Source organism: Sciurus vulgaris, assembly GCF_902686455.1.
Source record: "Sciurus vulgaris genome assembly, chromosome: 17".
NCBI lineage: Eukaryota > Metazoa > Chordata > Mammalia > Rodentia > Sciuridae > Sciurus > Sciurus vulgaris.
In genome coordinates, this window is record NC_136478.1 from 14,544,904 (window position 1) to 14,568,298 (window position 23,395).

Below are 23,395 nucleotides of genomic sequence, written 5' to 3' on the forward strand. Positions count from 1 at the left end.
AGACTGCCAGAGACTGGACTCTAACAATACTCTTCTGGCTTTTTTCCATTACAAACCTATCTTCCTAAAAGTACTTACTAAGTTTTAAGAGTGAAACCAAACTTGCATAACGAACACATAAAATTTGGGTGTGTATCCAGCATGGTGGTAGATGCAAAGAACTGTCAGGGGCTTCTTTTTACTTGCCCAGGTTTGCCAGGACAGGGGAGAATTTGTGCTAAGGAAAGAAAGGTATCACTTGGGTCCCTGTGAAGCTGGCCAATGGGAATAATTATCCAGTCTCCCTTTAGGTTTAAAGTACCGAGAAGATAAAAAACATCTCCTCTGGGTATTTTGTGCAGCAGAGTGATATTTACACGGATGCTTCTCTCAGCCTCTGTGGCAGCCCCACGCCCAACTCACTCACAGTGCTCCAAAAGTCAAGAAGTGATCTGTGCAAAGGGCAGGGAGATGGCTTGAGCTGCCTTAAGGAGCTCCTCAGGAGCTGTGTTTATCATGGGAATGGCTGAGTTCCCTTAAGGTGAAGGTGCCAGTCGTCCTTGCTAAGGACAGGATGGGATGTGCATGCTGGTCCCATCCTGGGTCAGATCCTGGCTGGGTACCTCGAGCCTGAGCTTTCAGTCTCCTCACCTGTCAATGGGATGACAGTACCCTACTCCCAGGGTCTCCCAAGGCCAGTGAGGTAGCAGCATGTGATGCCTGCCACAGAGCCTGTGCGAGGTGAAAACACCAGCGTTTGTTGCTATGGTTTCATTTTTAGAAGTAGCTGGGAAATAATACGAGTCCATAAGGCCACAAAACCGCGGGGTGAATGGGAGAGACCTGGGCTTTTAGAATAAGCACAGACACTCCAAACTTACCTTCTCCGCACAGCAACATGGAACAATCCTGCTAACCCGTGGATTTGAGGCCCACCAAAGAGAAATTTGAATAATTTGATCTCAAAAGTACTTATGTGATGCTATTTTACCAACTGTTTGCTAAGGAAACACCCAAACAGAACTTAAGCACTTGCCAGGTGCTAGAGATAAAAAAAAAAAAAAAAAAAAAAAAAAAAAATCAATGAATGTCACATAGCCCCTGACCACGAACAGCTGACAGTTCTGTCTGATAACTAGAAAAGCACAGGATTTTCAAGTTCTTTCTCCTCCAATCTCTATATGGTAAGACAAAGTGACTTTGCTATATATTCTTTAGCTTTATGATGTGGGGAATGTATCTCTGACCCAGAAGGCAAATTGGGGTCTGATTACATCCAGGAGTCCTAAACTGAGTCTTAGTTCTGTAGACTACAAAATAAAGATGACATTGGACCCAAGAATAGGAAATCCTAAGGAAAGTGCTCTTATATTCCCTAGAGAGGCGGTATGGTGTTTTTAAGTCTTGATGGTTTTAATAACAGGTGCTCCCCATCAGAACAAAAGCCAGACATAGGACAAAGCAGGGAAGATTAACATGGCCACTTTGTAAGAATCCTATGAAAATCTGTGAGGCACTTTCTATAGTGATGAACAATGATATGCTTCTTGATTTATATTGTCAGTGTCCCTTATCTATACCTTGACGATAATTCTCATAACATTATGCCATGATTGTGTGATTATATGACAACTCTTCTAGAAAGTGAGTTCCTTTCTTTTTTTCCATATCTGAACAAAATGTGTTTATTCACCTGATGTGGTCCCTATCTCTCCTGTGACTTAACAATATGAATTCTCAAAGCCAAGGCCTTTGAATTACTGGAACTCAGGCAAGTCCAGATATACACTGCACCCTGTACCTATTTTTACTTCCCAACATAAAAATAGTTCATGGTTTGTTTTCAATTGTGAGACAGAATTCTGCCTGCAGTGACTTTAAGCAGCCAAATTATACTGAAAGTGGCCTGGAGGAAAAAGAGAGAAAGAGAGAGAGGAAGGAGCAGGAGAACAAGTGGATTCTGGAAAAGCAGACACAGTCACACAATTCCTATCTGTGAAAACCTAAAGCCCAAAACGGTTTCCATTGGTAGGAACGTGAACCACAAAGGGGCCACACAAGCGGGACTCCTGAATTCCCTCACATGCACCCCACCACAAAGACAGACTTACTTCTGGGTGAGGTAGGGAAATGGAACCAAGTGCCAGAAGGATACGTAGTTAGGCCAAAAGGATTTCTGAAGAGGTGCAATGGTGGTGAATAGGCTGGTTTCCAGCTACACAGGCCTGGTATATGGGTGCTACTGAAAGACACCCAGGTGAGATTTTAAGGACCCTGCCACTGATGTCCACACACCAGATCTGATGAGTCCCAATAACACAGAACCAGGTGAGAATAGGACTCGGTGCTTCTGACCTCCATGGAGAAAGCCTCACAGAACCCTTTCTCCAGCCTTCTGATCCATGCCATATGAATCAGCCGCAGACTGGGGAAATCTTTCCAAGTGACAGTGTTCTAACTTCAGTAACTAGTATTTTTCAACATTTGCAGTACTCTATAGCTGTTCCTCTTCCAATTACATCTATTCATGGAGTTCCAGAACTGAGAAACCCACTTAGTCCAACATACCACTTTACAGATTGGGAAACTGAGGTCCAGAAACCTAAGCTCATGCAAGCAATCTTAGTGGCAGAATCAGACCTTGAACCTAGGGTTTTGACTCCTACTAGCCCAGTGCTTTTCCTAACATGTAATGCTTCCTCTTAGCACATACCTTCTTTTGTCCTGATGGACCTAATTAAAGAAAAAAAAAAAAAAAAAAAAAAAAAAAAAAAAAAAAAAAAAAAAAAGGAGAGAGAGAGAGAGAGAGCACGAGGGAAAGGAGAAGAGAGAGAATTCTTTTCATTCCCTTCCCATTCTCTGTCACAGATTACATTTCAGGTACCAGTTCCCCATACAATGGCATCTCTATTTATACAAAGCTGTAAACAACAGGGAGAGTAAGGGGAGGGCTGGTAATAGATTCCCACCAGGATGTGCCTGACCTGCTTTTTTTCAACCTCAGTAATTAGAAAGGCAGTGGGTCTGCAGGAATTATTCATATGCAGCAAGAGCCGTACACTATACATTTATGTTAAACATGTCAAACCCGATTGAAATCATGCCTGCCAGCATCGTGTTCCATAAACACACTTTCCCCTCACAGTCGCCCAGGCCTTGCCAGTCCATTAATACTGCCTTTAATAGGGATCTTCCATAGATTCCAATCAGGGACGCTCCACTGCACTAATTGCTCTGTGTTAGGTGAGCATCATGGATTCAAAAAAATAATAATAAAGTAAAATCCCTTCAGGCCTTTCCTCCAGGAAAAAACCTCTGACTGCAGTTCTAACTGCAAGTTTTACAAAAACACACGAACATCAGGGATTTCTGAAGCATCATCATGGTGTCAATTTAAGGTGAGCTAGTACCCCACACACTTTTAAAAGCACCAAGAACCCCTGACATCACCGGGTCTCAAATTCCCTTAACTATACCCAGCCATGGTGCTCTGTGGCTAGGGACCATGGCAGCTACAGCATTTAAATAACCATCTTGCTATGATTCTTTGCCAAGAGTTCAATTTTTTCCCCTAATTATTGGTGATAAAGCATCACATTAATTGTATATCACTTAATTTACAGCAATTAATGATTGATAGACTAATCATTGCATTAATCATTGTTCAGCGGTTGACACTGGGGGCTCTTTAATCTAGAACACACACATTCAAATCCACTCTGGTAAAGACAACGACGGGTCATTTTCATGTTTCAAGAGAGAAAACCACAAAGTCGGACAGTGGAAATGGCTATGCATTAGGGAAGAGGCTTGGCTTCCAAGAACCGTCCTGCGTCCCTGCCCCCCGTTGGCCCACAAGAGAGCTCTGCACTTGCCTTGACTAGATCGGACCCTTGTCTAACAGGGGTTTGTATATTTGCCACTGCTCACCATCATGGAACCCACTGGTGGCTGAGGCTGTGGCTGTCACCTGTCCACATTTCACAGATGAGACACCCAAGGCTTCTAGAGGCCATGGCCCTCAACCAAGCTCATCTGTTATCTGGTGGGCTCCCTGACTCCAAATCTGCTCAGTTGTTTCCATCTCACTAACCTGCTTTCAGACTGAGCAGGACACTGGCTCTGTACTCAGCCTATTGCTGGCTGCCAACCCAGTTCACTTTGAACACCCAAGGGCTGCCCTATACCTGCTCTCAGTTCACAACTTCAGAAGCATGTAACTCCTCCTGCTGGAACACTGCGGAAAACCAGGTCAAACCATTAGAGGTGGTGGAGCCCAAGGGTGAGAGCCTCCGCTGTCCCGAGTTCAGGTAAGCAACAAAACAACACCCAAGCCACAGCCTGTTTGTATACCTTTTGGCAACTTGCTTGGGCTCTCCAGGGCTGTTTTCTTGTCTACAACATGGTAGGGGTGAGAGGGTGGTTATTCATAAAGTTGAGTCCACGGGTCGGGGTGGGAATCAAATGAGGTAATGCATATGAAGCAGAGCTCTCCAACTTTGTCTCACACCAAGGCACATGCAGAAAATGACAGCCAGCTGGGATAAGCAGATGAAGCTGCAGCTAGCAAGGCCCCAGGGCTGTGGGAAGCAGCACCTGTGAGCTTGTTGGTGGCATGCCTGCCAGGAAGGACAGGTGTGAAGCACTCTATTGGGGCCCAGTACGGGGTCTGAACTAACTGTAGCCTTTATGAGGCAAGGCTGTTCAGGGTTAGGTGTGTTCCTTTTGAGTAACTATAGCTGCGCATGTGGCTATTTAAATCCAAATTCATTAAAATCAAATACCATTAAAATTTTGGTGTTCCAGTCATACTTTAGTGCTCAACAGCCACGTGTGGCCAATGGCTACTGTATTATTCCACTCAGAGGCAGACCATTTCTATTGGCCCAGGAAGTTTTGTTGGACAGCACTGCCCTACAGTAATACTGTTCTTGAGACAGGTGGAGTTCCTGAAGGCAAGGCCTGTAATCTTGCCGATTAGGATTTGTGCTCACTGGAACTCTGTCCAGTGCCCTGCTCAGAGTAGGGACTCAGTCACTGATCATGGGATTGACCCTGCTGTGATTTAAATCACTATCTTGCCTGTCTTTTTGCCATCCAAGGTAAAAAGGATCTTGCATCCAAGTAAAAGAATGTGGTAGAAGGGCACTCAAAGAGGAAATCAGGAGTCCTACTTCAATACAAAAGTAAATAACTAAAAAATTTTAATAAAGATCATCCATGCCTGCACAAACCCCAAAACTACATAATCAATAGCTGAGAAAATGCCAATTATCCAGACCCATTTGAAATATTATTAATCTGCATCACAAACAGCCACTAATCAACAGAACAAATTGTGAAATCACTATTTATTTATTTGCCAGGAGGAAGTGCTCCCCGACACATTTAATCAGGTAGGAACAGCTCAATTTAGGGAGCAAATGGAACAAACGTAGATTTTTTTTTTTTTTATATAAAATACTGAGGATCCAAAAGAAAGCTCAGAAGAGGTTGCTGGCACCTATATCGATTCCACGATCAAATTGGCCCAAGTACCTTAATAAAGCCTGTCATTACACACTCAGACGCTATAGACAAAATTATGCTTCGGGTCAAAAGAGGATCATTTGCAGGAGTCGGGAAAGAATTTTCCCTTCTCTCTTTACTACTGCGCATCTGGCAAGGGGCACCTCTGAGTTATTCATTCATTCATATTTGTTCTTTCTGTCTTTTGGAGGTAAAGATTAAGTCGACCTGTCACCTGAATGAATGCATGAGAGAGTGGGCCCTTATCAAGGACATCCCCTGTCACGGTGCTCATCCTGCTTCTTTCTGTGGTAGCCCTGTGAAGTCACGCTCCTGTGGAATTATACACATGTGAACTAGATTTAATTGAATGGCCCTCAACGAAGGCTGCCCTACGCTTGTTCTAAGGATTTCAGCAGCACGTTCAAAGTTGCCGGCTCAGGCCACTGCACCCAGTAGGAGCTCTGCAAGCAGGGCCACTTCTTATTGTTTTCCAGGTGCCCCTGGCACACAGGAAATATGTACCAAATACTATTAGCCTGATCCCACTAAATCCTTGCGTGTATGTTGCTCCCACCAGTTTCTCAATGAAATTCCCAGAAGCCACATGCTACCAGGCATTCAAATGGAGAACTCTATGAGAAACTGCCACTACCTTTCCTCGTCTTGTTTAACTACATGATTAAACAAACAAACTCCTTAGAGCTTACTCTAGGCTGGGCATCGCTCTAACCTCCCCACATTCAAATGATCCTCACGGCAGTTCTGCGTCATGGGTACTTCTTAAAATCCCACCTCATGGGAGGAAACAGGCACAGCAAGGTTAAGGGACCTTAAGCAAGGTCACACAGCCAGGAAGTGGCAGAATCTGGATTACAAAGCAAGCGCCCAAATCGTGATGGCAAACAGATGGCCCAGAAAGTCACCCAGTCTTCAAACAGTGTTAGTGAAATCCTCTGCCCTGCCTCCTCTTGTAGACAGACATGTCTGATTGTCATCTCAACCAGGTGTCAGATCTTCCCTGAATACAGTAGCAGAAAGGAGGATCTTGGTCCAGGCAAAGCACACAGGAGGAAGCTCCCCTAACCGGGGGGGCCTTTGGGCACAGATGTATAGCCCTCCTCTTACCCTGGGTGTCACGAGCCCAGCCCTCAGTGATGGACTCAGAGCCTAGATTGAAACAGGCGCCCAGCAGTGTGCAGTCTGCCTGGCGCCCCGTCCGTTCACTTAACCCTGGGGATGGCGAGTCCCTATCTCCCAGGAAACGGTGGAGGTGGAGGTGCTTTGTGGCCTCCTCTGCCGGGTCCCTTCTGATATTTGGACCTTGTCGTGCTGCCTCTCGGATTCTCTTCCCTACACCGAATAGCCCCCGTTTCTTCGGTCTTTTCTGAGAGGCAATATTTCTCAGCCTTCCGTCACTTTCACTGCCCTCCCCTGGCCTCTCTCCAAGATTCTGTATCTTGTTTAAATAGTGAAGGCCACACCGAGCATGATTTAAGGACAGGCTTGCTGAGAAAAGTAACAAAGGCCCAGCCAATAGATTCTAGAAGGTAAATATTTTCTTTAAAAAAAAAAAAAAAAAAATCAAGGAATTATAACAATAACAATGGTAGTGAGAATCAGGCTGACCAAGTAAAATAATTGTTGCTGCTTGTGGTATCATTTGCTTTTATTATTGCAGTGGCTTCTGGGAGACATATCTGTCCAGTAAGTCTTCTCAAAAATGACTTTGCTCCTCCTTAAAAAACCTGAGCTTTTCTTCATAGTCTCAGCTCTTTCTTCCCTCAATACCGAAATCTTATCATCCTGAGAAATGGCTGTTCCTCTTCTCTCAGCACCAGTTTTTCCAGAAATAGCACTTCCTGTCTTGGCTTCTTCAGTTTCTTCTCCTTTTGGTCAGATGTCCTTCCTGGCTGTTCTGCCCATCTTCCCTGGGGTGGGACTGCAGCATGCGGGTGCTGGCCCTGGGGGTGGGGGAGGGACTCGAGGAACGTGCAGGCTGTGCCCAGGCAAAGGCTGGCCTTCACTGCTAAGTCCCTCAGAGATCTGGAGGCTGAGAATCGGGGGTGACCAGATCAAATGCCACTTGACAACCTCTGCTGCACCCCCGGGAGAGGAAGAGTGACACCCAGGGCAAAACAACCACACTGGGAGCCACCCAAGAAAGGCGACCTGAAAAACCCAGAAGTCCCACACTTCCGAGCCTAACACCGAGATGCTCAGCAAACAATTTGGCTTTGGGGACATTTAAAAACTTTAAAATTCTTTACTATAACATAATAAAGGGGATTGAAAGCGACCACTCAAAAAAGTAAAACAAGGTCCCCCTCCTACTTTTCCAGAGACAACTGAGTTTTCCCTGGGCGGATTGGATGTATCTGCTCCCTGACAGCCGCGTGCTGCCAGGGGCAGAATCCTGGCAGGCTCAGGGGCAGCTGCACGCACTACCTGTCCACTTGTTCTGCTCTTTCTCGCCTCCACTCTCTTGGTCTTTAGCAAGCTCCTCTGGATCAGCTGTGGTTTCGCTGGGTCCTTCAACATCTTCAATGGCTTCTTCTGAAAGAGAAGAAAAACAAAACTGTCAAGGATTAAAACACAGAGAGAAGAGGAAGGACTGAGCCAACATTCCGAGGACCTGCCAACTACCAAACACAGAGCCAACTGCTTTGTCCCTCCCCTCTTCCCAAAGGCCCCTAAGAGGCTGACCATGCTAAGGATATACTGGGGCCTGGGGATGCAGTTGGTATGAGGCTGTGCCTCACTCCAGACCTGCGACCATTAGGTATTTTGAGAGAGTCTAGATGTCTCACTTGAGAATTTCCAGTTGAAAAACGGATTCTGTTGATGCAGCAGGAACTCCAGCTCAGGCCCTGGAGTCACATGCAAGTTTTTTACACTTGAAAATCAAAAAAACAAAAACAAAAAACACCCAGAACTTAAAACTATCCACATGTTCACTTTACCTAACTCCATCCCCAGAGCATCCTGGCACTGAACTAGACCAGACAAAATCATGGGGTCCTTCACAGGCCACGGGCATAGCAGTGCCAGACTGTGAGGGGAGATTTTTTTTTTTTTTTTCTTGCACTTGTTCATGTTCTGAAGAATCACAGACTATCAATGATAGGATTTCACTGGCATAAAGAGTTCTAGAAACCAAACAGTATCTGTGGGCATGCCGGAGTCAGTGATAGAAGCAAAGGGATAAAAGTCTATAACGGACTCATACGCTTTCCTTTTGAAATCATTCCACTGTTTCCTCACTACTGGCTTAAAACTAATCCAAGACATGCCTCTCCGGCCCAGCACAGTGCTATCGCAAAGGCAGAAGAATAGCCATTTTCCAAAACTAGGTTAATTATGAAGTGAAATACCATCATCCCAACTGAAGAAGAAAAGATGCTCGTGACAGCAAGGAAAAGAAAGTGTTCTCCTGGCCCTGTGGATCGTCACCTAAATCCTGTATTCAGTAAGAATGGGTTAGATGAATGGAGAAAGCAGACACATCCAGGCAAAAACCATTTTCATATGGATGAGATTATCAGGAGACTCTGAAGAGCACACCTCTCTGGTTGGTGTAGAGCGGGGGGTGTCCTCACTATCCACCTAGGCTGGCACCAAACCAGACCATCAGGAATCAGGAAACCCTACATAGGGGTCTGGCTGATTCCACCACAAAGCTCTCCAATACCAGTTCCACTTTTTTTTCTTTTTTTGCGGTGCTGGGGATTGAACCCCAGGGCCTTGTGCTTGCGAGGTGAGCACTCTACCAACTGAGCTATCTCCCCAGCCACCAGTTCCACTTTTAAATAAATGAGGTATTATATACCCTCTGACCCTCCAGAATATTGCCTCTGAAATTTATCCCACAAAGTGAAGTCAAAGAGGTAGAAGTAAATTGACCTCACAGGGTTTCTGAAACACTCAAAGAAGAAAGCATCTTTTTAGAATCATATTTTCCTGATTTTTCCAGAAAGGTGATGGAGGTTCAATGACTGGAAACTTGAACAAGGGATCAGGGAATGTTCTTCTTTCCTTCCTAATGTAATGGTAAGGGGTTTATGAGGCAGTTGTGGCAAATATAAAGGAAGTAAGGCACTGCTTATTTTCAATTCCAAATCCACGTGTAATTTCTATGTCTCCTTTTCTGTCTCACTGCATGGTGAAGTTAACATCAAGTCTCTTCACCTTACCCTTAATTCAGAGAAAAATCATACAATGGTGGCTTGAAGTTAATCATGAATATAGTCCTATATGACACCATACATCACTCAGTACAGAAAGATATGTAGGTGTTTAGTAGAGTAACAGCAAGAAAGTACCCAGCATGGTACGTGCGCCATCTTCATTATGTCTGGGCAAGATGTTTCATGCACATTTTTAGGCTTTTGGTAAAAACTGTTCAAATCCACAATTACAAAATTCATCTTTAAGTGACACTTCAGTTAAGCAATAACATTAAGTTGGGTCTACCCAAATTTACCTAGGTTTCTTGAACTCATTTGTCCTGATACACACTGTGATACATGGTATCTGTAGTACTGATACATCAATCAAATTTGATTAGGCAAAGAGATGGCTCAGTGGTCCCTCTTCTCTAGCATAAACATATTATCAACTTAGATGGAGATAGTCTGACACCTACAAACTAGACAATGCCCTGGTGTGGTGACAAACAGTGTCTACTCAGCAGAGAAGGGAAGGAATTTACCTACTGGGTGGCCAATCTCCAAGGCCAGCACCTCTCTCCTGCCCATTATGTGGCCTGCAACTACTGGAGCAGAGTTAAAAACCCACAGTCACCTGGCACTGACCCCAGTTCTTTCAGCCCTTCCAAACGGATCTATTCCAAAGACAAGAGACTGTAAAGAATGAGCAGATCTTTCAAGCGAGAGCTGGGACTGCACAGCACTTGGTGAGCACTGCTGCAGCCTGCATGCAGCGAGCCTGCCTGGGCCTCTGCTGTCTTCCTTCGCTGCCCTACTGCAAGGAGAAAATTAAGGCAGCTAAGTTCCAACAAGAGGGAAAACTAAAGAGGTTATTTCAGGAGCTGATTTTGGGGCTTCTTTTTTTTTTCCTTCAAGATTTATAAATCAAGTCTTCCTCTTTTTAAGTTCCTGGGTTGACTGTTATCATTTGTGACTCGTTCACTAAAAGACTGCTATTATATGTGTGGTGGAAAAAGAAATGATTAAGAAACTTCTGGAAGAGCCTGCTCCTACAGGGGATCAGTGTCCTCAACCCAGCTAAAAAAAACCAAGTCCCCTTCAGCCAGGCCAGAGCTTCCCTGCAGTTCCACCTGGCACCTACAGGTGTCGCCCTCCGCATGGCAAGGCCGGGAGGGCTGCTGGCTGCAGGAGGCAGACAAGTCTGGGCCGCCTAACCTGCGCATGTGGAAATAATATATGTCTCCGAGTGAACTGTCTGGTCCTGGAGAAATAAAATAGGACATTCATAAGCAGTTACACCATCTGTCTTTATACCATCATCATCAACAACGAGAAGGAAAAAAGCTCTTTAAAATGGATGAAAGCCCAGGCTGACGGTAACCGGAAAACTGTGAGCTCAGAATACCAATAAAGGTAGAGATATGATTAAAAAGCAAGGATACTAACTACGAATTTGTCTGGACAGCTCATGCCCACAATGCTCTGCAGACAGGGTGTGTTTTTACTGGTCCCCAAAGTGTAGAGCGAGGCCCCCTCACCAAAAGTCAGGTCTCAGGCACCCATGGGACAGGCGTGGGGTCCTGGCCCTGGAAATGTGGGAGCCAGGGTCGATCAGCAACCGTGCTGCAGAGAGCCGCGCCCGCACACCAACTCTGGGGGTGCCATCTAGCCCTTGTGCTGATGGAGCCCAGAAGGAAGGGGAAGTTTTTCCCCACAGGCCACGGATCGCATTTCCCTGCGTGAAGTCAGTGACAACAGGTTGGGATCCTCACAGAAGCTGCACGTTTCCCCCGCTGCAATATCGGGTTCTGACAGATGGTGGGAACAAGTGAGGACTCAGACTGATGATGGGCTTTATCTGGAAAATCCTGTCCTTCATTCACACACAACCACCATCAGACCATTTTCAAGGCTGAAACAGACACACCAAAACCGCCTACCGCTGGAAGCATTTCATAATGTTTCAGACCCCAACCAGAACACAACGGGAATGCTTTCTCAAAGGTGTGGCCAGGACCTGGGTGAGCGGATCATCTCTGCTCCCCAGTCTCGCCCTGGTTCTTGGCAGGAGGCAGCAGACCTAGCGGACCCCGTCTCCTGGACGGGCCTGTTTTAGAAAACCCCAGAGCCATGGCTGAGCCCCACGCAGCCTCAAGCCAGGGCACCTGCTCCAGTCTGTATGTATTTTCATGTGAAAGGGAGATGGAAGCAGATCTTGAAATATGGCACGGTCTCCCAGGTGCCCCTCCTGCTTTCACTCCCATGTAAAAAAGCGACGAAGGCCTCTGAAAACTGCCCTCCCAGCCTCCTCTTTACAACTCCCAGGCATCACTCTGGGCCACACCTGGCCTGCTCCTGTCACTCCAGTTAAAGGCAGAGCCCTCCGTTGGAAGAATCCCAGAAGATGAATACATTCTAGAAGGGGGAGATTCCCAAAGCGGCTTCACTTTTCAGGAGGATGAGACCATAGTCCCAGAAAATCCCCCTTCAATCGGGGTGGTTTTGCTCACCACAAAGCAAACCGTTTTCTTCACGCACCTCGTAGTTAGCATCTGGGTAAAGGTGACGGTATGACGCCCCCATTTGTGGTGAAGTCTGCTCCTGAAGGAGGTGCACGTGCCAACTGGCAACCCCATGGGGATTTGTAACAATTTTACGGACAACCTGGAAATTGGTTTGGGGAAGGATTGCAAGGTAGGAGCCACAGGAGCCAAAAATAGAAGTGGATTGTCACGAAGTCAGCATTCCACCCGCCACGCACGCTCCCCAAATTGTCACTCTCGAAAACGTTCTAGTCGTTAAAAAATGATACTGCTCCCCCAAATGATGGGGACCGAGTGACGTGTCCGTTGAGGGTATTTTACAAATCGCTTACAGACTTGAAAGAAAGGGGAGTCAATCAATGATTAAGACTAGTCCCTCTGTTCCCAACTCTTAACAGGATAATGTAGATTAATTCAACCTGACAAAGCCCCCACCGAGCCTCGATGCGAGAGAAATTTGGAAATTCTCCGAAGAATCAGGGTGTCTGTACCCAAGGCTCTCACACGAACGTGTTACTTAAATAATGCACCGATCTGTGATCCCCGAAGAATGAAATTGTTCTTTCCTTTTTCTTTGGGGGGAGCGGGCCGGGGGGAGTGCGTTTGCCTGTCGGCAGGCTCAAGAGCTGAGAAACATTAGCTGTCATGAACCACAATCAAATCAGGTTTGAAATATTTAGCAGTGGCTTGGAAAATGCGGTGGTGCAGCTCTGACAGGCGAGATGTGCACAGACACCCACTTTCCATTCTAATGGAAATATCAGGCCTGCTCTGAATATGTATAACCCAGAAAAATGTATTGATTTTTCATTCGGCATTAAAAAAAATGAAATAGCCTGCAGCTGTCAAAGGCCTTTTGTTAAAAGCTCATCCTTCCTGGAATGAGGTTTACCAGAAACAAGTTTTAATTGTATATGGGACCCTCTTCTTTGGAAAACAAGATAACCAATCTGCTTACTTTGAAGATAGGGTTAAAGCTGTTCCTTTCTCCATTTTCAACCTAATTAACCCAAGGGCGACCACGGAGGCAGGCGGGAAAGGCTCTGCGCACTCTGACCAGCAGGAGTGACACGGGTGGTGGCTACAAGTGGCGTTTGCTGGTGTCTCTGTGGTGGGTAGAGAGGGACTTGGGGCCTGTGCTTTGTCCTCTTGTCCCTCGACCTCCTGTGAAGGTACAGGACTCTGACACTCACTCTGTGTGTGCCCCAGCTAGTCAGCTGCTCTCTTCCAGCTGGGCTGGCACAACTGGAAGGTGAGGGCAGAGCCCTGGTGGGTCCAGGTCTCTTGGCAATTCGCTATTAATGGGAAACCTCTCCCGGCTGCACACATACAGGGTACGCAAACAGAGGTCAACTCAACTCCTACAACAGAAAAGATGACTACTGAGGCCTACGCCACTTGATTCAAGTGAAACCCAGGACACTAAAATTCTGCTACAGTCGAAACTTGTAACAGGATGTGACTGGCGATGGTGACAGAAAGACAACCCTCAGGTTCCCGGTTCTTAATTCTAGTCCTGCCTTCTCTCTCCGCAAGAGGCTATGGTGGTGATGCTGGCCCTCTGGGACACTTTGCAGATGGGAGCTAACTGAATGATGAGCCAAGTCCTACCAGTCAGTGACTCTCCACGAATCAAGGGCTGCATCCCAACTGCCTGGTCGTAGCTCTGCCAGTCACATCTTCTCTAATGTTTACTCCCTGGTTTTATTCTGCCGTGTCTTTCCAGGCCTGCCAATCTGACTGGAAGCTGCCCGAGAGGGAACTTCTGGTGAGCTGGTTTGTGGGGTGAGTATACCCCAGCTCCAGGAACGTTCCCTTCAATCAGGGTGACCTGCGTACCACGACACAAGATGTTCTCACCACACGCCTTCTACTTGGCATCTCGGTAAAGATAACGTGTTCTCACTTGTGCACACGGAATAGGCCAATTACAAATGCACCCACGAGTCCTCTGTGGACGACCATCTGAATTTTTTTTTCATTGCTGACCAACTCTGTCCATTCTGCTTTCTACTTCTTAGCAGGGTACCGATTCACCAAGGAAAATGCCAACTCAGAAGAGGATGAGCCTGGGACCCAAATAGACCCTGACGAGGGGGCCACTGTGAGACACAAGGACCCCTGATGTGGGGAAGGCGGGCCGGCACGGCTCTGCAGCCAGTGCCTCCGCTGATTCATCAGGAGCATGAGGTTTCCCACCCTCTGGGGTAAGACGTCAATACCTTTTCAACAGGTACAAAATCACAGCGCGCCAGCAGCGCACCAGGCTTTCAGTGGAAGTGTGCTTTCCACGTGGATGACGGGCACCATGGTCCCCTGCCGCCCGCCTGCTCGCCCGCCTGCCCGATGCCCTCAAGTAGGACCTCTCACACTAAGTCTAAGGGACAGAGTGGGTGTGGGTGGGGGAGAAGCAGTTGCTGGCCTCCCCTCTGCAGGTGCTGTGACCGTGGCCGCTTTCCTCTTTCTTACCCTTTTCGGCTCTGCCAGGTTGGGACTCCATACAGTGCTCCTACAGGCCATTTTCCCGCCCCGATGGCTTAAAAATTGGTCCAACTGGCCAGACTCCTAACCAGTTGTTTAAAACAAAATCACCTTCTTCCTCAAAGATGATGATGTCTGCAAACACATTTCAGTCCCTCAAAAATTACCAGGACATAGGCAGGAGTGGGGCCAAGGGCCTCGGAAAAGATCACACACCCTTCCTCTAGCATGGAGCTCCTTTCCTTGTGGACCCTCCGAATGATCATTTGACCATGAGAATTCTTTGTGTCACTTGGTGCTCGTTCACCAAACACACCTGGGGCCACCGTGCCTGGCTGGTGTTTCTGGCCGGAGCCTGAAAGGCCTCTGGTGGAGGGCTGCCAAACTCCGAGGGGCCGCTGGGGCCCACTTCACAGGACAGCCCGACACTGAAGGAATTCAGCCTCCTCGCCACCCCCACCCCGACCTTCCTTCCTGCCCCCCACCTCCCTGACCCTGACTTTTGGCATCAGGCAGTAGAAATCAACACTTCGAAGGCAAGTCTGGGTATTATTAAAAATGACTAATTGGGGAATAGAGACCATTTATGCTTTTGTATATTTGAAGATCTTGCCACTGTTTACAGAAACAAGAAAAATGGGGATTGTGCGGCAAGAGGCAGCCTGGGAAGCTGGGCTGAGCTGCTGCCGGGGCAGGTCCAGCCCCTGCTGGGTAAAGTGAGGTCCAGGAGAATGTACGCTGGGCGGGGGGCCCTCTCCATTTGCTTTTGTACTTAACTTCACCTCTAACTTGAGCATCGACAGGAAGGAGCATGTTATGGGTCCAAAGCGGCCGAGGCCTCCAAAGAGAAAATGTCCCCTCCCCGAGCTGTCCCTCCTGCAGGAACAGCACAGAACGCCAGAGCGTGGAGTGAAAAATGCTGCTATTGTGTGGCGGGGGACGAGTCCTGCCATTTTTTCTCTCCCAGGCAAGGCCACTTGGTCATTTGAACAGTTTGTCAAAACCACACTAGAATTAAGGGGGTGGGTGGGGGTCAAGAGAGGAGAAAAGGGAGGAAACGCCTAACGCCAGTATTGCGACAAGTTCCATTTATCTGTGTTCTCAGCAAAAGCACCTGGGCTGCCCCCTGCAGAAATCCAGAAAGGATAAAAGCAAATGTGCGGCGACAAAGCACAACGGAACTAAATATGTCGCTGACTCGCCTGGTGGCTATTCACAGGAAGATTTAAAAAAAAAAAAAAAAAAAAAAAAAAACTGAAAGGTGTGAGTTCCAGTTTGTGAAATACAAACCCAGCCCTGAAATGGCCTCGGAATCCACGCGAAACAAGAAAGCCGGCTAGGCCCCAGAACTCTGAAGTAAACTGAATTCAGCAGGGATTAGTCCCTTGGATTTCTACAGAGCCATGATTGTTGCTGTTACTTTCACACATGAAATGTAAAAAAGGCAAATTCCCTGAGCATGTTTGTAGCGGAGCGTGATGTGATTGTGTTGTCATTTATGGGAAATAATCGCAGACCCATCTCTCCCTTTCCCCCCCATTTTCCAGTCCAAATAACCATGAAAAATTACACTTCAATGTCAGCACAGCGACAAAGGAGGCGCGCTCTCCGGGAGCTCAGCGGATTTGCAGGGGTTTTTCCTTTCTTTGGACAAAAACTACCTTCAATTGTACTTCATTTAAAATGTGATCTAACAAATGCATTTTGACAAGTTCCTTTCTCTTCTGCTCCTTTCTTTCAAACAGTATTTTGCACAGTTTAACCTCACACCAAACTGGAATATTCTGGAAAGATGAGGCATGCAGGAGAGAAGGTCCTTGATACCAAGAAGGGTGCCCCTCTGCAGGCTGTTGGAAACAGAGTCAGGATTCTAACTCAGGATGCTACTGGGAAGAGAGAACCAAGAGAGGACACAGTAAAGTCTTGAAGGCAGGATATCTGAAAGGTAAAGGTGAAGATGGCTGGAGCCGAAGGAGGAGGAAGGGGTTTCCTGGGCTTGCGGATCAGAGCAACCATTTCATGGATGTGAAGAAATGGTAGAAGGCGTGTGGATGTGTGGTCGGAACTGATTTGTGACCACGTGGGGGTGCAGAAGGGGAGCTCCTCGGAGGGGTACCAGCTCCCTCCTGAGACTCCTCCTCTACAGAAAAGGACATTTCTCAACAGAACAGATCTGCCTGAAAGCTTTTTAACATTCCAGGTGTGAGGGCTGAGCAGTCCCTACAAAGCATCTGTCTTTCAATAACACCCTGCTTGAAATAAACACTGCCAGGCTTCCATGGTTGGGAGGGAAAAGACAAGAGAGATAAACACACATGAGTGATAGAGAGTAAATTAAAAAAAAAAAAAAAATTCATTTTCCATTAGAGAAAACTGGTGTCTCCTGAGTCAAAACTGACTTGGCGTGTCAGAGATCTTAGGCTTACTGCAATAATAATAATAATAATAACAATAATAATAATAATAATAATAATAATGATTTAAAAAGAGAATATCTATGATGTGCTTAATTTTTTTAATTGGAAAATGTTTGAAATACATGGGTGAAACATGTCCAGGAAGGCCCCTGAGTGTACCTGGGCATCTACGTGTAGATGAAGGCGTGTGGGAAGGGAGCAGAAGTGAGATTAACTGATGGTGACCACAACCCAATGGGCCTCAGCGGAACCTTGTGGGTCGGCTCCCGTAACGGGATCCGGCCCGGTGATGTCAGGACGCCATCTCAGTTCATATGGGAGCCATGGCAAGGGCAGGAAGGGCGGAAGGGTGGCCCTGTAGACCCAGGGTGCTTCCGGTGCTGGGGAGACACAATCTGACAAACCGGAAATTTTTGCAAAGATACAGGTGCAAATAAGCAAACAAACAGGTAAAGATTTTGTTCTGACCACTGAAACCAAGAGTGTACAACTAAGAGGAAGAAAAAGACAAACCTGTGACTCCAGAGGTAGGAGTCACATGCCACACGAATGAGGGACTTGGATTCCCAACTTGTCTGCTGCCTTAGTCTGTAGCCCAGATCATCTGAAGAGCCCCTGACCTACTCGGAAAGCAGCTTTACCCCTGGGAAGCACCAAATTCAGGCAGATCTATTCACTGGCTCCCACCAGCGGATTGGTAGAGAGGGACTGTCAATGAGCTTCGTTTTGCATGATCATAAACCACTTTTATGCACAGCTGGGGAAACATGCTGATTCATAAAAACAAAGCACAAACAAAGGCTCACACTTTCCAAACCAAATCTGAGCAACAGAAGTCAGGCCAACTTCAGGCAACATTTCACCCAGAAAAACACTGGCTAAACCTGTTTTCGTTTGGCCAGACCCAAGCGTGTGCAAAGGTCACGGCATTCATACAGCCCAGCACATCCAAGAATGCAGTGCTGAAAACACAGGAACCCTGGAGGCGACAGAGAACAGACTCCTCCACCTCCAAGCACCCTGGGGGGGCTTCAGGTGCCCGCCACACACTGCCTAGTGCAAGGAGAGAAGCGCCCGATTCCGCCAGCAGCATTTATGGTCAGACCTGAGGCATTTAAGGATGCGTCTACACGTGCAAGTCAAAAACTGGGCCATTCTCCAAAACCATCAAGTCTCCAAACGCCCTCAGTCTGAAGCAAACAGGCAGCAGAAGCAACATGTTTCAGTTGACAGTTCCTGGGAAATTGCAAAGAAACTGAAGCAGGAAGCTGCGGTGCAGAGAAAATCCAAAGGTTTATGTTCAAGAGCTTTCCTGCATTAATGGGGCAGGGGGGCGGGGCTGGTGGGGAAAGCAGATGGGACTGCTAAATTGTTGTCATTTTAACAGGCACCTTGTACAGTTCTGCTGTGCTCAGTGAGAAAAAGAAAATTCTCGGATCTCCGGCCTCCTTTTTTAGAAACTTCGAAAGTAATGCCAACAGTTGAATCCAAAGCCTGTAGGACTTTTTATAAAATTTGGATCATGTATAATGAAACTGTCTTCTCCTAAAGTTTAACAAAAATGTCAATTTCACAATGATTTTAGCCACAGCAGTCCCCCCCTCCCCAAGTCTCTCAGAGTTACTACTCTTGTAGACTAAGCATCTGTTTAGCTTTTCCTCCTCTAAGGAGTCTAAAAACTGTCTAGCAACCCTTGAAAAGCAACGTGTTTCCTTACACATCCCCAAATGTATACAGCAAACTGTCTCAAGGCACAAAAAAAACCAGCATTGGTCATCAAGGTGAACATTGCAACATCATCTGAATTTTAGGTTTATGTCCACTATTTTCTATTAGAAAATAGTGACGACATGAAAACCAAAGACAAAGAAACATTGCCCAGAGATGAGAAAGTCAAGGATCTGGGCACAAGAGTGACAGAGAGCTGGTACTTCAGACAGGAATGAGGATCTACAGAACTCTGTAGCACACACTTACATTTTGAAGAATTTAGGGATGCTTAAATTCTTCTGGGCACGTGTTGCGACCGAAGGAAGTACTGGTCTACAGATAGGGAAACCCTCAAGTCCGAATCCTTCCCCAAATTTCCTAAGTGGGCAACATTTTCCAAGTGAAATATATACCCTGAGCAGAGAAAGTATAAGGAAGAGAAACTTGAAACAAAGGAAAAGTTTTGCTTCCTCTGTCAGGACAACCAGGATAGGAAGGAAGGGAACAGAAGAAGCCACATGTGGAGATGAGTCACCAAGGAGCAGCACACCAGCCCAGAGGAGGTCACCCAGGGACTGGGAGAACAGATAAGTGACTCCCCTTCATTGGTAAAGAGAGGAGAGGAGGCGGATTTAGACAGAAGCCAGTGAGAAACATTAAAAAAAAAAAAAAAAAAAAAGCGTAGGTAAGATTATATATTAAAATAAAATAGATATTATGGAAAGAAAAACACATCGATTTCACCTGAAAGGAGTCCAGTCTATAAATTGCCTTGGCTACTGAAAATCTTTGGTGAATGGTTGTGAAGAACAGGTGATAGTCCAGGAGAATGGAAATGAAGACAGAAAACAGCCTTTGAGAGATATCATTTGAAGAATGGAGACAGAAGCAAGAAAAGATGAAATGGGTCAATGAACTGAAAATTTACCTGTGTAAGATTTACCTAGACCCAACTGAGGTGGCAAAATCAGAAGTTCCTTTTTATTTGTAGAAAATAAAAAAGGGATAAAGAGGCAGGGTAGCCCAAACAAGAAGCAAGCATGTGAGCTTAAATGTGGGCACAGCAGAGTTACAAGGCAGAATGATGGCTGCTGGCAGAAACCTGGTCAGCGGAGGCTTCTGCCTGCTTGGGGGCATTTGTCTGGAGGAGCTGACCACAGCACCTGGGAGTCACAAGACAGGAGGCTGGGGATCAGAGAAGGGGAGGATTCCAAGGTCACCTGGTGAGGGAGTCCACAGGAGGGCCTCTCAGGGAGGACCAGGGAGGTAACCAAGGAAAGGGGACATGTTCAAGGTGACACTGGCGAACACGTGAGGGCCTTGTGAAGGGACAAGGAGTCTGGCACCCTGCTGCCTTGGGAGTCTCCCTCCACAAAGGTGGTGAGATGGAGGCAAAGGGATCCTCATGGCGGAACCACAGTGGTTCAGAGCAAGGTCTAGTTTTTCTTTACATTTTCCTTACAGAAGGAATAATAGCACGGATAAAAAAAATGAGCTCACCGAAAACAAAATAAAAACCCACACTCGAAACCCAGTCAGCCACTCATGCCCCAGATGTCCAGGCTTCCAGACAGACAGTCCCCTGTTACTTCCTGCCCAGTGGCAACATGACGCCCCAAATACGAGCATCGTGCTGAACCACAGGACAAGTGACGGCTCTCTCTCCCTCATACACACTCGCTCACATGTGCCCCTTTCCTGCTTTTTTCTGGCGGGGTGGGAATCCCAGATCACTGCACCCAAATGGTGTGGGGCAGTCCCAGCACAGACATTCTGGATCTGGAGTGAGGTCCGAGGTGCTGGTGACGGTGATGGGGTTGCTGTCATGGCCCCACATCCCAGCCGTGGAGAACTAGCAAAAGCCAAGTAATTGCTTTTTCCCCTTCCACTAATAAGCTTTTCAGCAGAGGAAGAATTCAGCTTCCTGTAGTCAACAGACCCTTTTTTCCCTGCCTCTCCTCGCTCCAAATAATCTAAAGTGACTGCAATTTCAGTGCTGGCTCTCCAGCATTCAGCTCCACCGGCTGAGGTCAGAGGGTGTCAAGTGAGGGCTCTCCATTTCTCTTCTGCTATGCCTGCACGCCACCCAGCCTTCTTTGTAACTGAGGCAACCTGCCTCCGCGGCCTGGCCATTGTGTGCATCACAGACCCCCAGCCTCCGACTTCACATTCGAGGAAAGGTTTTTTAAGGTCCAGAAAATACTGGGGGTGGGGGATCTCTATGCTGTAAACAACTGATTAGTAATGACCACCTTTGGGTGCTCCGGTGACCTGGGCTGCTAATTTCTCAGTCTTCAGGAGGACACTGCAGTCAGACACTTCTGTGTGTGGTGGTTAAACTCGGTGGCTGGTTGTGTGATTTTCAGTTCTGTTTTATGCAAATGACTCTGGTCCCTAAATTCCTTTCTTAAGATCTTGCTAGGCTATGATGTATTTGCGTGGTGAGTATTTTCAGGCCTGGCTTCGTGTTGAATCAGCTGCAAGTGGAGGATCACCCTGGAAAACTCTGCCCAGCCCCCTCCCTGCCTCACTTCCAGATGAATGAAATGCGATTTCAATTAAGAAGGGCAGTGACAGTGCTTCCCCTCTGCGTCTGGGTGGAGATCCCAGGGGACAGTGTGTGCAGAACTGAAGGTGAGCACACAAAGGCAGGAGGGATGAGCAGAGAAAGAACAGGTGTGTGCACAGGGAGGCCCCAGCAGGGTTCTCCCCACAGGCAGATGAGAAGAGGGCCCCACGGAAACCCAAGAGGCCTGCCTCTGGGACAGCAGCCCCGAGCGTGGAGACTGAGGCAGTGCAGAAAGACGCTGCTCCCGCCTTCCCACCCCAGCACCCCAGGTCTGTGAGGGTTCTGGATGGAAGGAGAGAAAAGGAGATGCTCCTGGGAAAAGAGGGGGAGCCACCCCCAACACACAAACAGGCCCAGAGGAGGTGCACGCTCTCTGCTGGCTGCAGCCAGGCCTGTGATGGGAATTTATTTCCCTCAATTACGTGCTCTTGTCCCCAGTCTCAGTTCATCAGCACAGTGCAGCCAAGTCAATGAAAGGCTCCATGATGAAGTAATCACATGCACAGGGACATCCGCCAGGCTGGCCTGAAACAGGCCGCCGGGGCCCTCTGCCCCATGGGGTCACCTGGTCGCCCAGGGAGCCTGCCTTCGCACTGCCATCTTCTTCCACCCAATCACAAATGTCTTAATTGCAAAGTGAAAAAAAGGAAGGAACTAGCTGAGTGGGCGTGGTCGATACAAATACTGGCCACTCTCCTTGGCCTCTGCCTGTGCAGTCCTCCACGGAGAGGCTGAGCGGGAAAACCAGTATCTGCACCAAGACAGCCTCTGTGTGCAGAGGTCATGACCGAGTATCTGACAGTAATGGTAGTAACACAACCATCATGCAACTAAAGCAGATGCTATCAGAACTCCCATTTCACAGATCAGGAAACTGAGGCTAACGGACTGGGGAAGGTGACAGAGTTGAGGCAAGCAGCGTCTGTGGCTCTTTTTTTTTTTTTTTTTTTAATAAATAGAAGAATTTAACCTTTATTTTTTATTCCTTTGTTTACATGTGACGCCGAGGATTGAACCCAGCGCTTCGCCCGTGCTAGGCAAGTGCTCTACAACCGAGCCACAACCCCAGCCCAGGCCCATGCTCTTGATGGCTGCCTTCGGAGTTGACCCTGACTGTGCTATTGGTCCACCTGTCAGCCCAACGGCTATCACATGTGCATGTGCACCTGTTCCAGGCACTGAAGACACATCTGTCAGCACAACAGGAAAGCGACCGTGCTCCTGTGGCAAGGCTGGGAAGGAGGGTGGGAGAGGAAGGCCAACTACTGCCAACCAAGTGAAGGAGGAGGTGTGGCCAAGTCAGATGCCTCAAGGCAGGACAGGGGGACAAAAGGATCCCCAGGGGTATTTAACATCAGAAGTTCAAGGAGGGTGACATTTGCACACAGACCTGAAAGAAGAGAGGGCGTGAGCTGCAGAGGCTGACCTGGGAGGCCTTGGAGCAACAGCAAGAGGCCCACTGTGGGATGAGGCTGGCCTGTGGGAGCAACAGTGAGTGGAGGCAGGGAGGACATGGGCTTGGCCAGGTCTTGGGCCTATGGCCATGCCAGCCAGAGCGCGCGAACACACCAGGCCCTTGTGAGAACGCCTCCTCCTCAGCACCGCTACCTCACAGCACACGTGGCTCTGGACCCACCACTCTGCCTGGTATGAGTGCCCAGCCTAGGCTGTGGTCCTGACATGTTCCCTTAGCAGAGTGCTCTCCGTGTAGGGGACAACCTGCATGGCTTTGCCCAGTGGGCCTGGCAGGCGTTTCCGGTATAAAGGCTCCAGTGCCTCTCTAAATATGTAGGTGCACAAAATGGAAATGAAGGTAGAGGTGGAGTGTGGACACAGAGTCCCTCTTTCCCTTTCCTGCAGGAAATGGCCTTGTGGTACAGAAGCACAGAGGGAAACAGACAGCCCAGCATCCTAAGGCAGCGTCGTGCTGCAGCACAGAGATAATCTTGACAGCAGCTGTGTCACCAGCCGGCCACCAAGCTCCAAAGCATCTGCCCAAGGGAGGGCAGCACCAGGATG

The 23,395-nt window shown here is 47.6% G+C and overlaps 1 protein-coding gene across 8 annotated transcripts in view; it reads right to left on the reverse strand.

Moving 5' to 3' along the window:
* Window positions 1-23,395, reverse strand: part of ZFHX3 (zinc finger homeobox 3) — a 308,931-nt gene that overhangs the window by 36,230 nt on the left and 249,306 nt on the right. For 7 of the 8 annotated variants that reach the window (XR_013760296.1, XM_079117846.1, XM_079117848.1 and 4 more), the window contains one exon: window positions 7,936-8,043. Coding sequence is in view for 7 of the 8 variants with exons in the window: in XM_079117846.1 (XP_078973972.1) it covers window positions 7,936-8,043 (108 nt within the window). In the remaining variant the exon portion in view is untranslated. The remainder of the gene's footprint in view (window positions 1-7,935; window positions 8,044-23,395) is intronic. The other variant, XM_079117849.1, reaches the window with a different exon arrangement.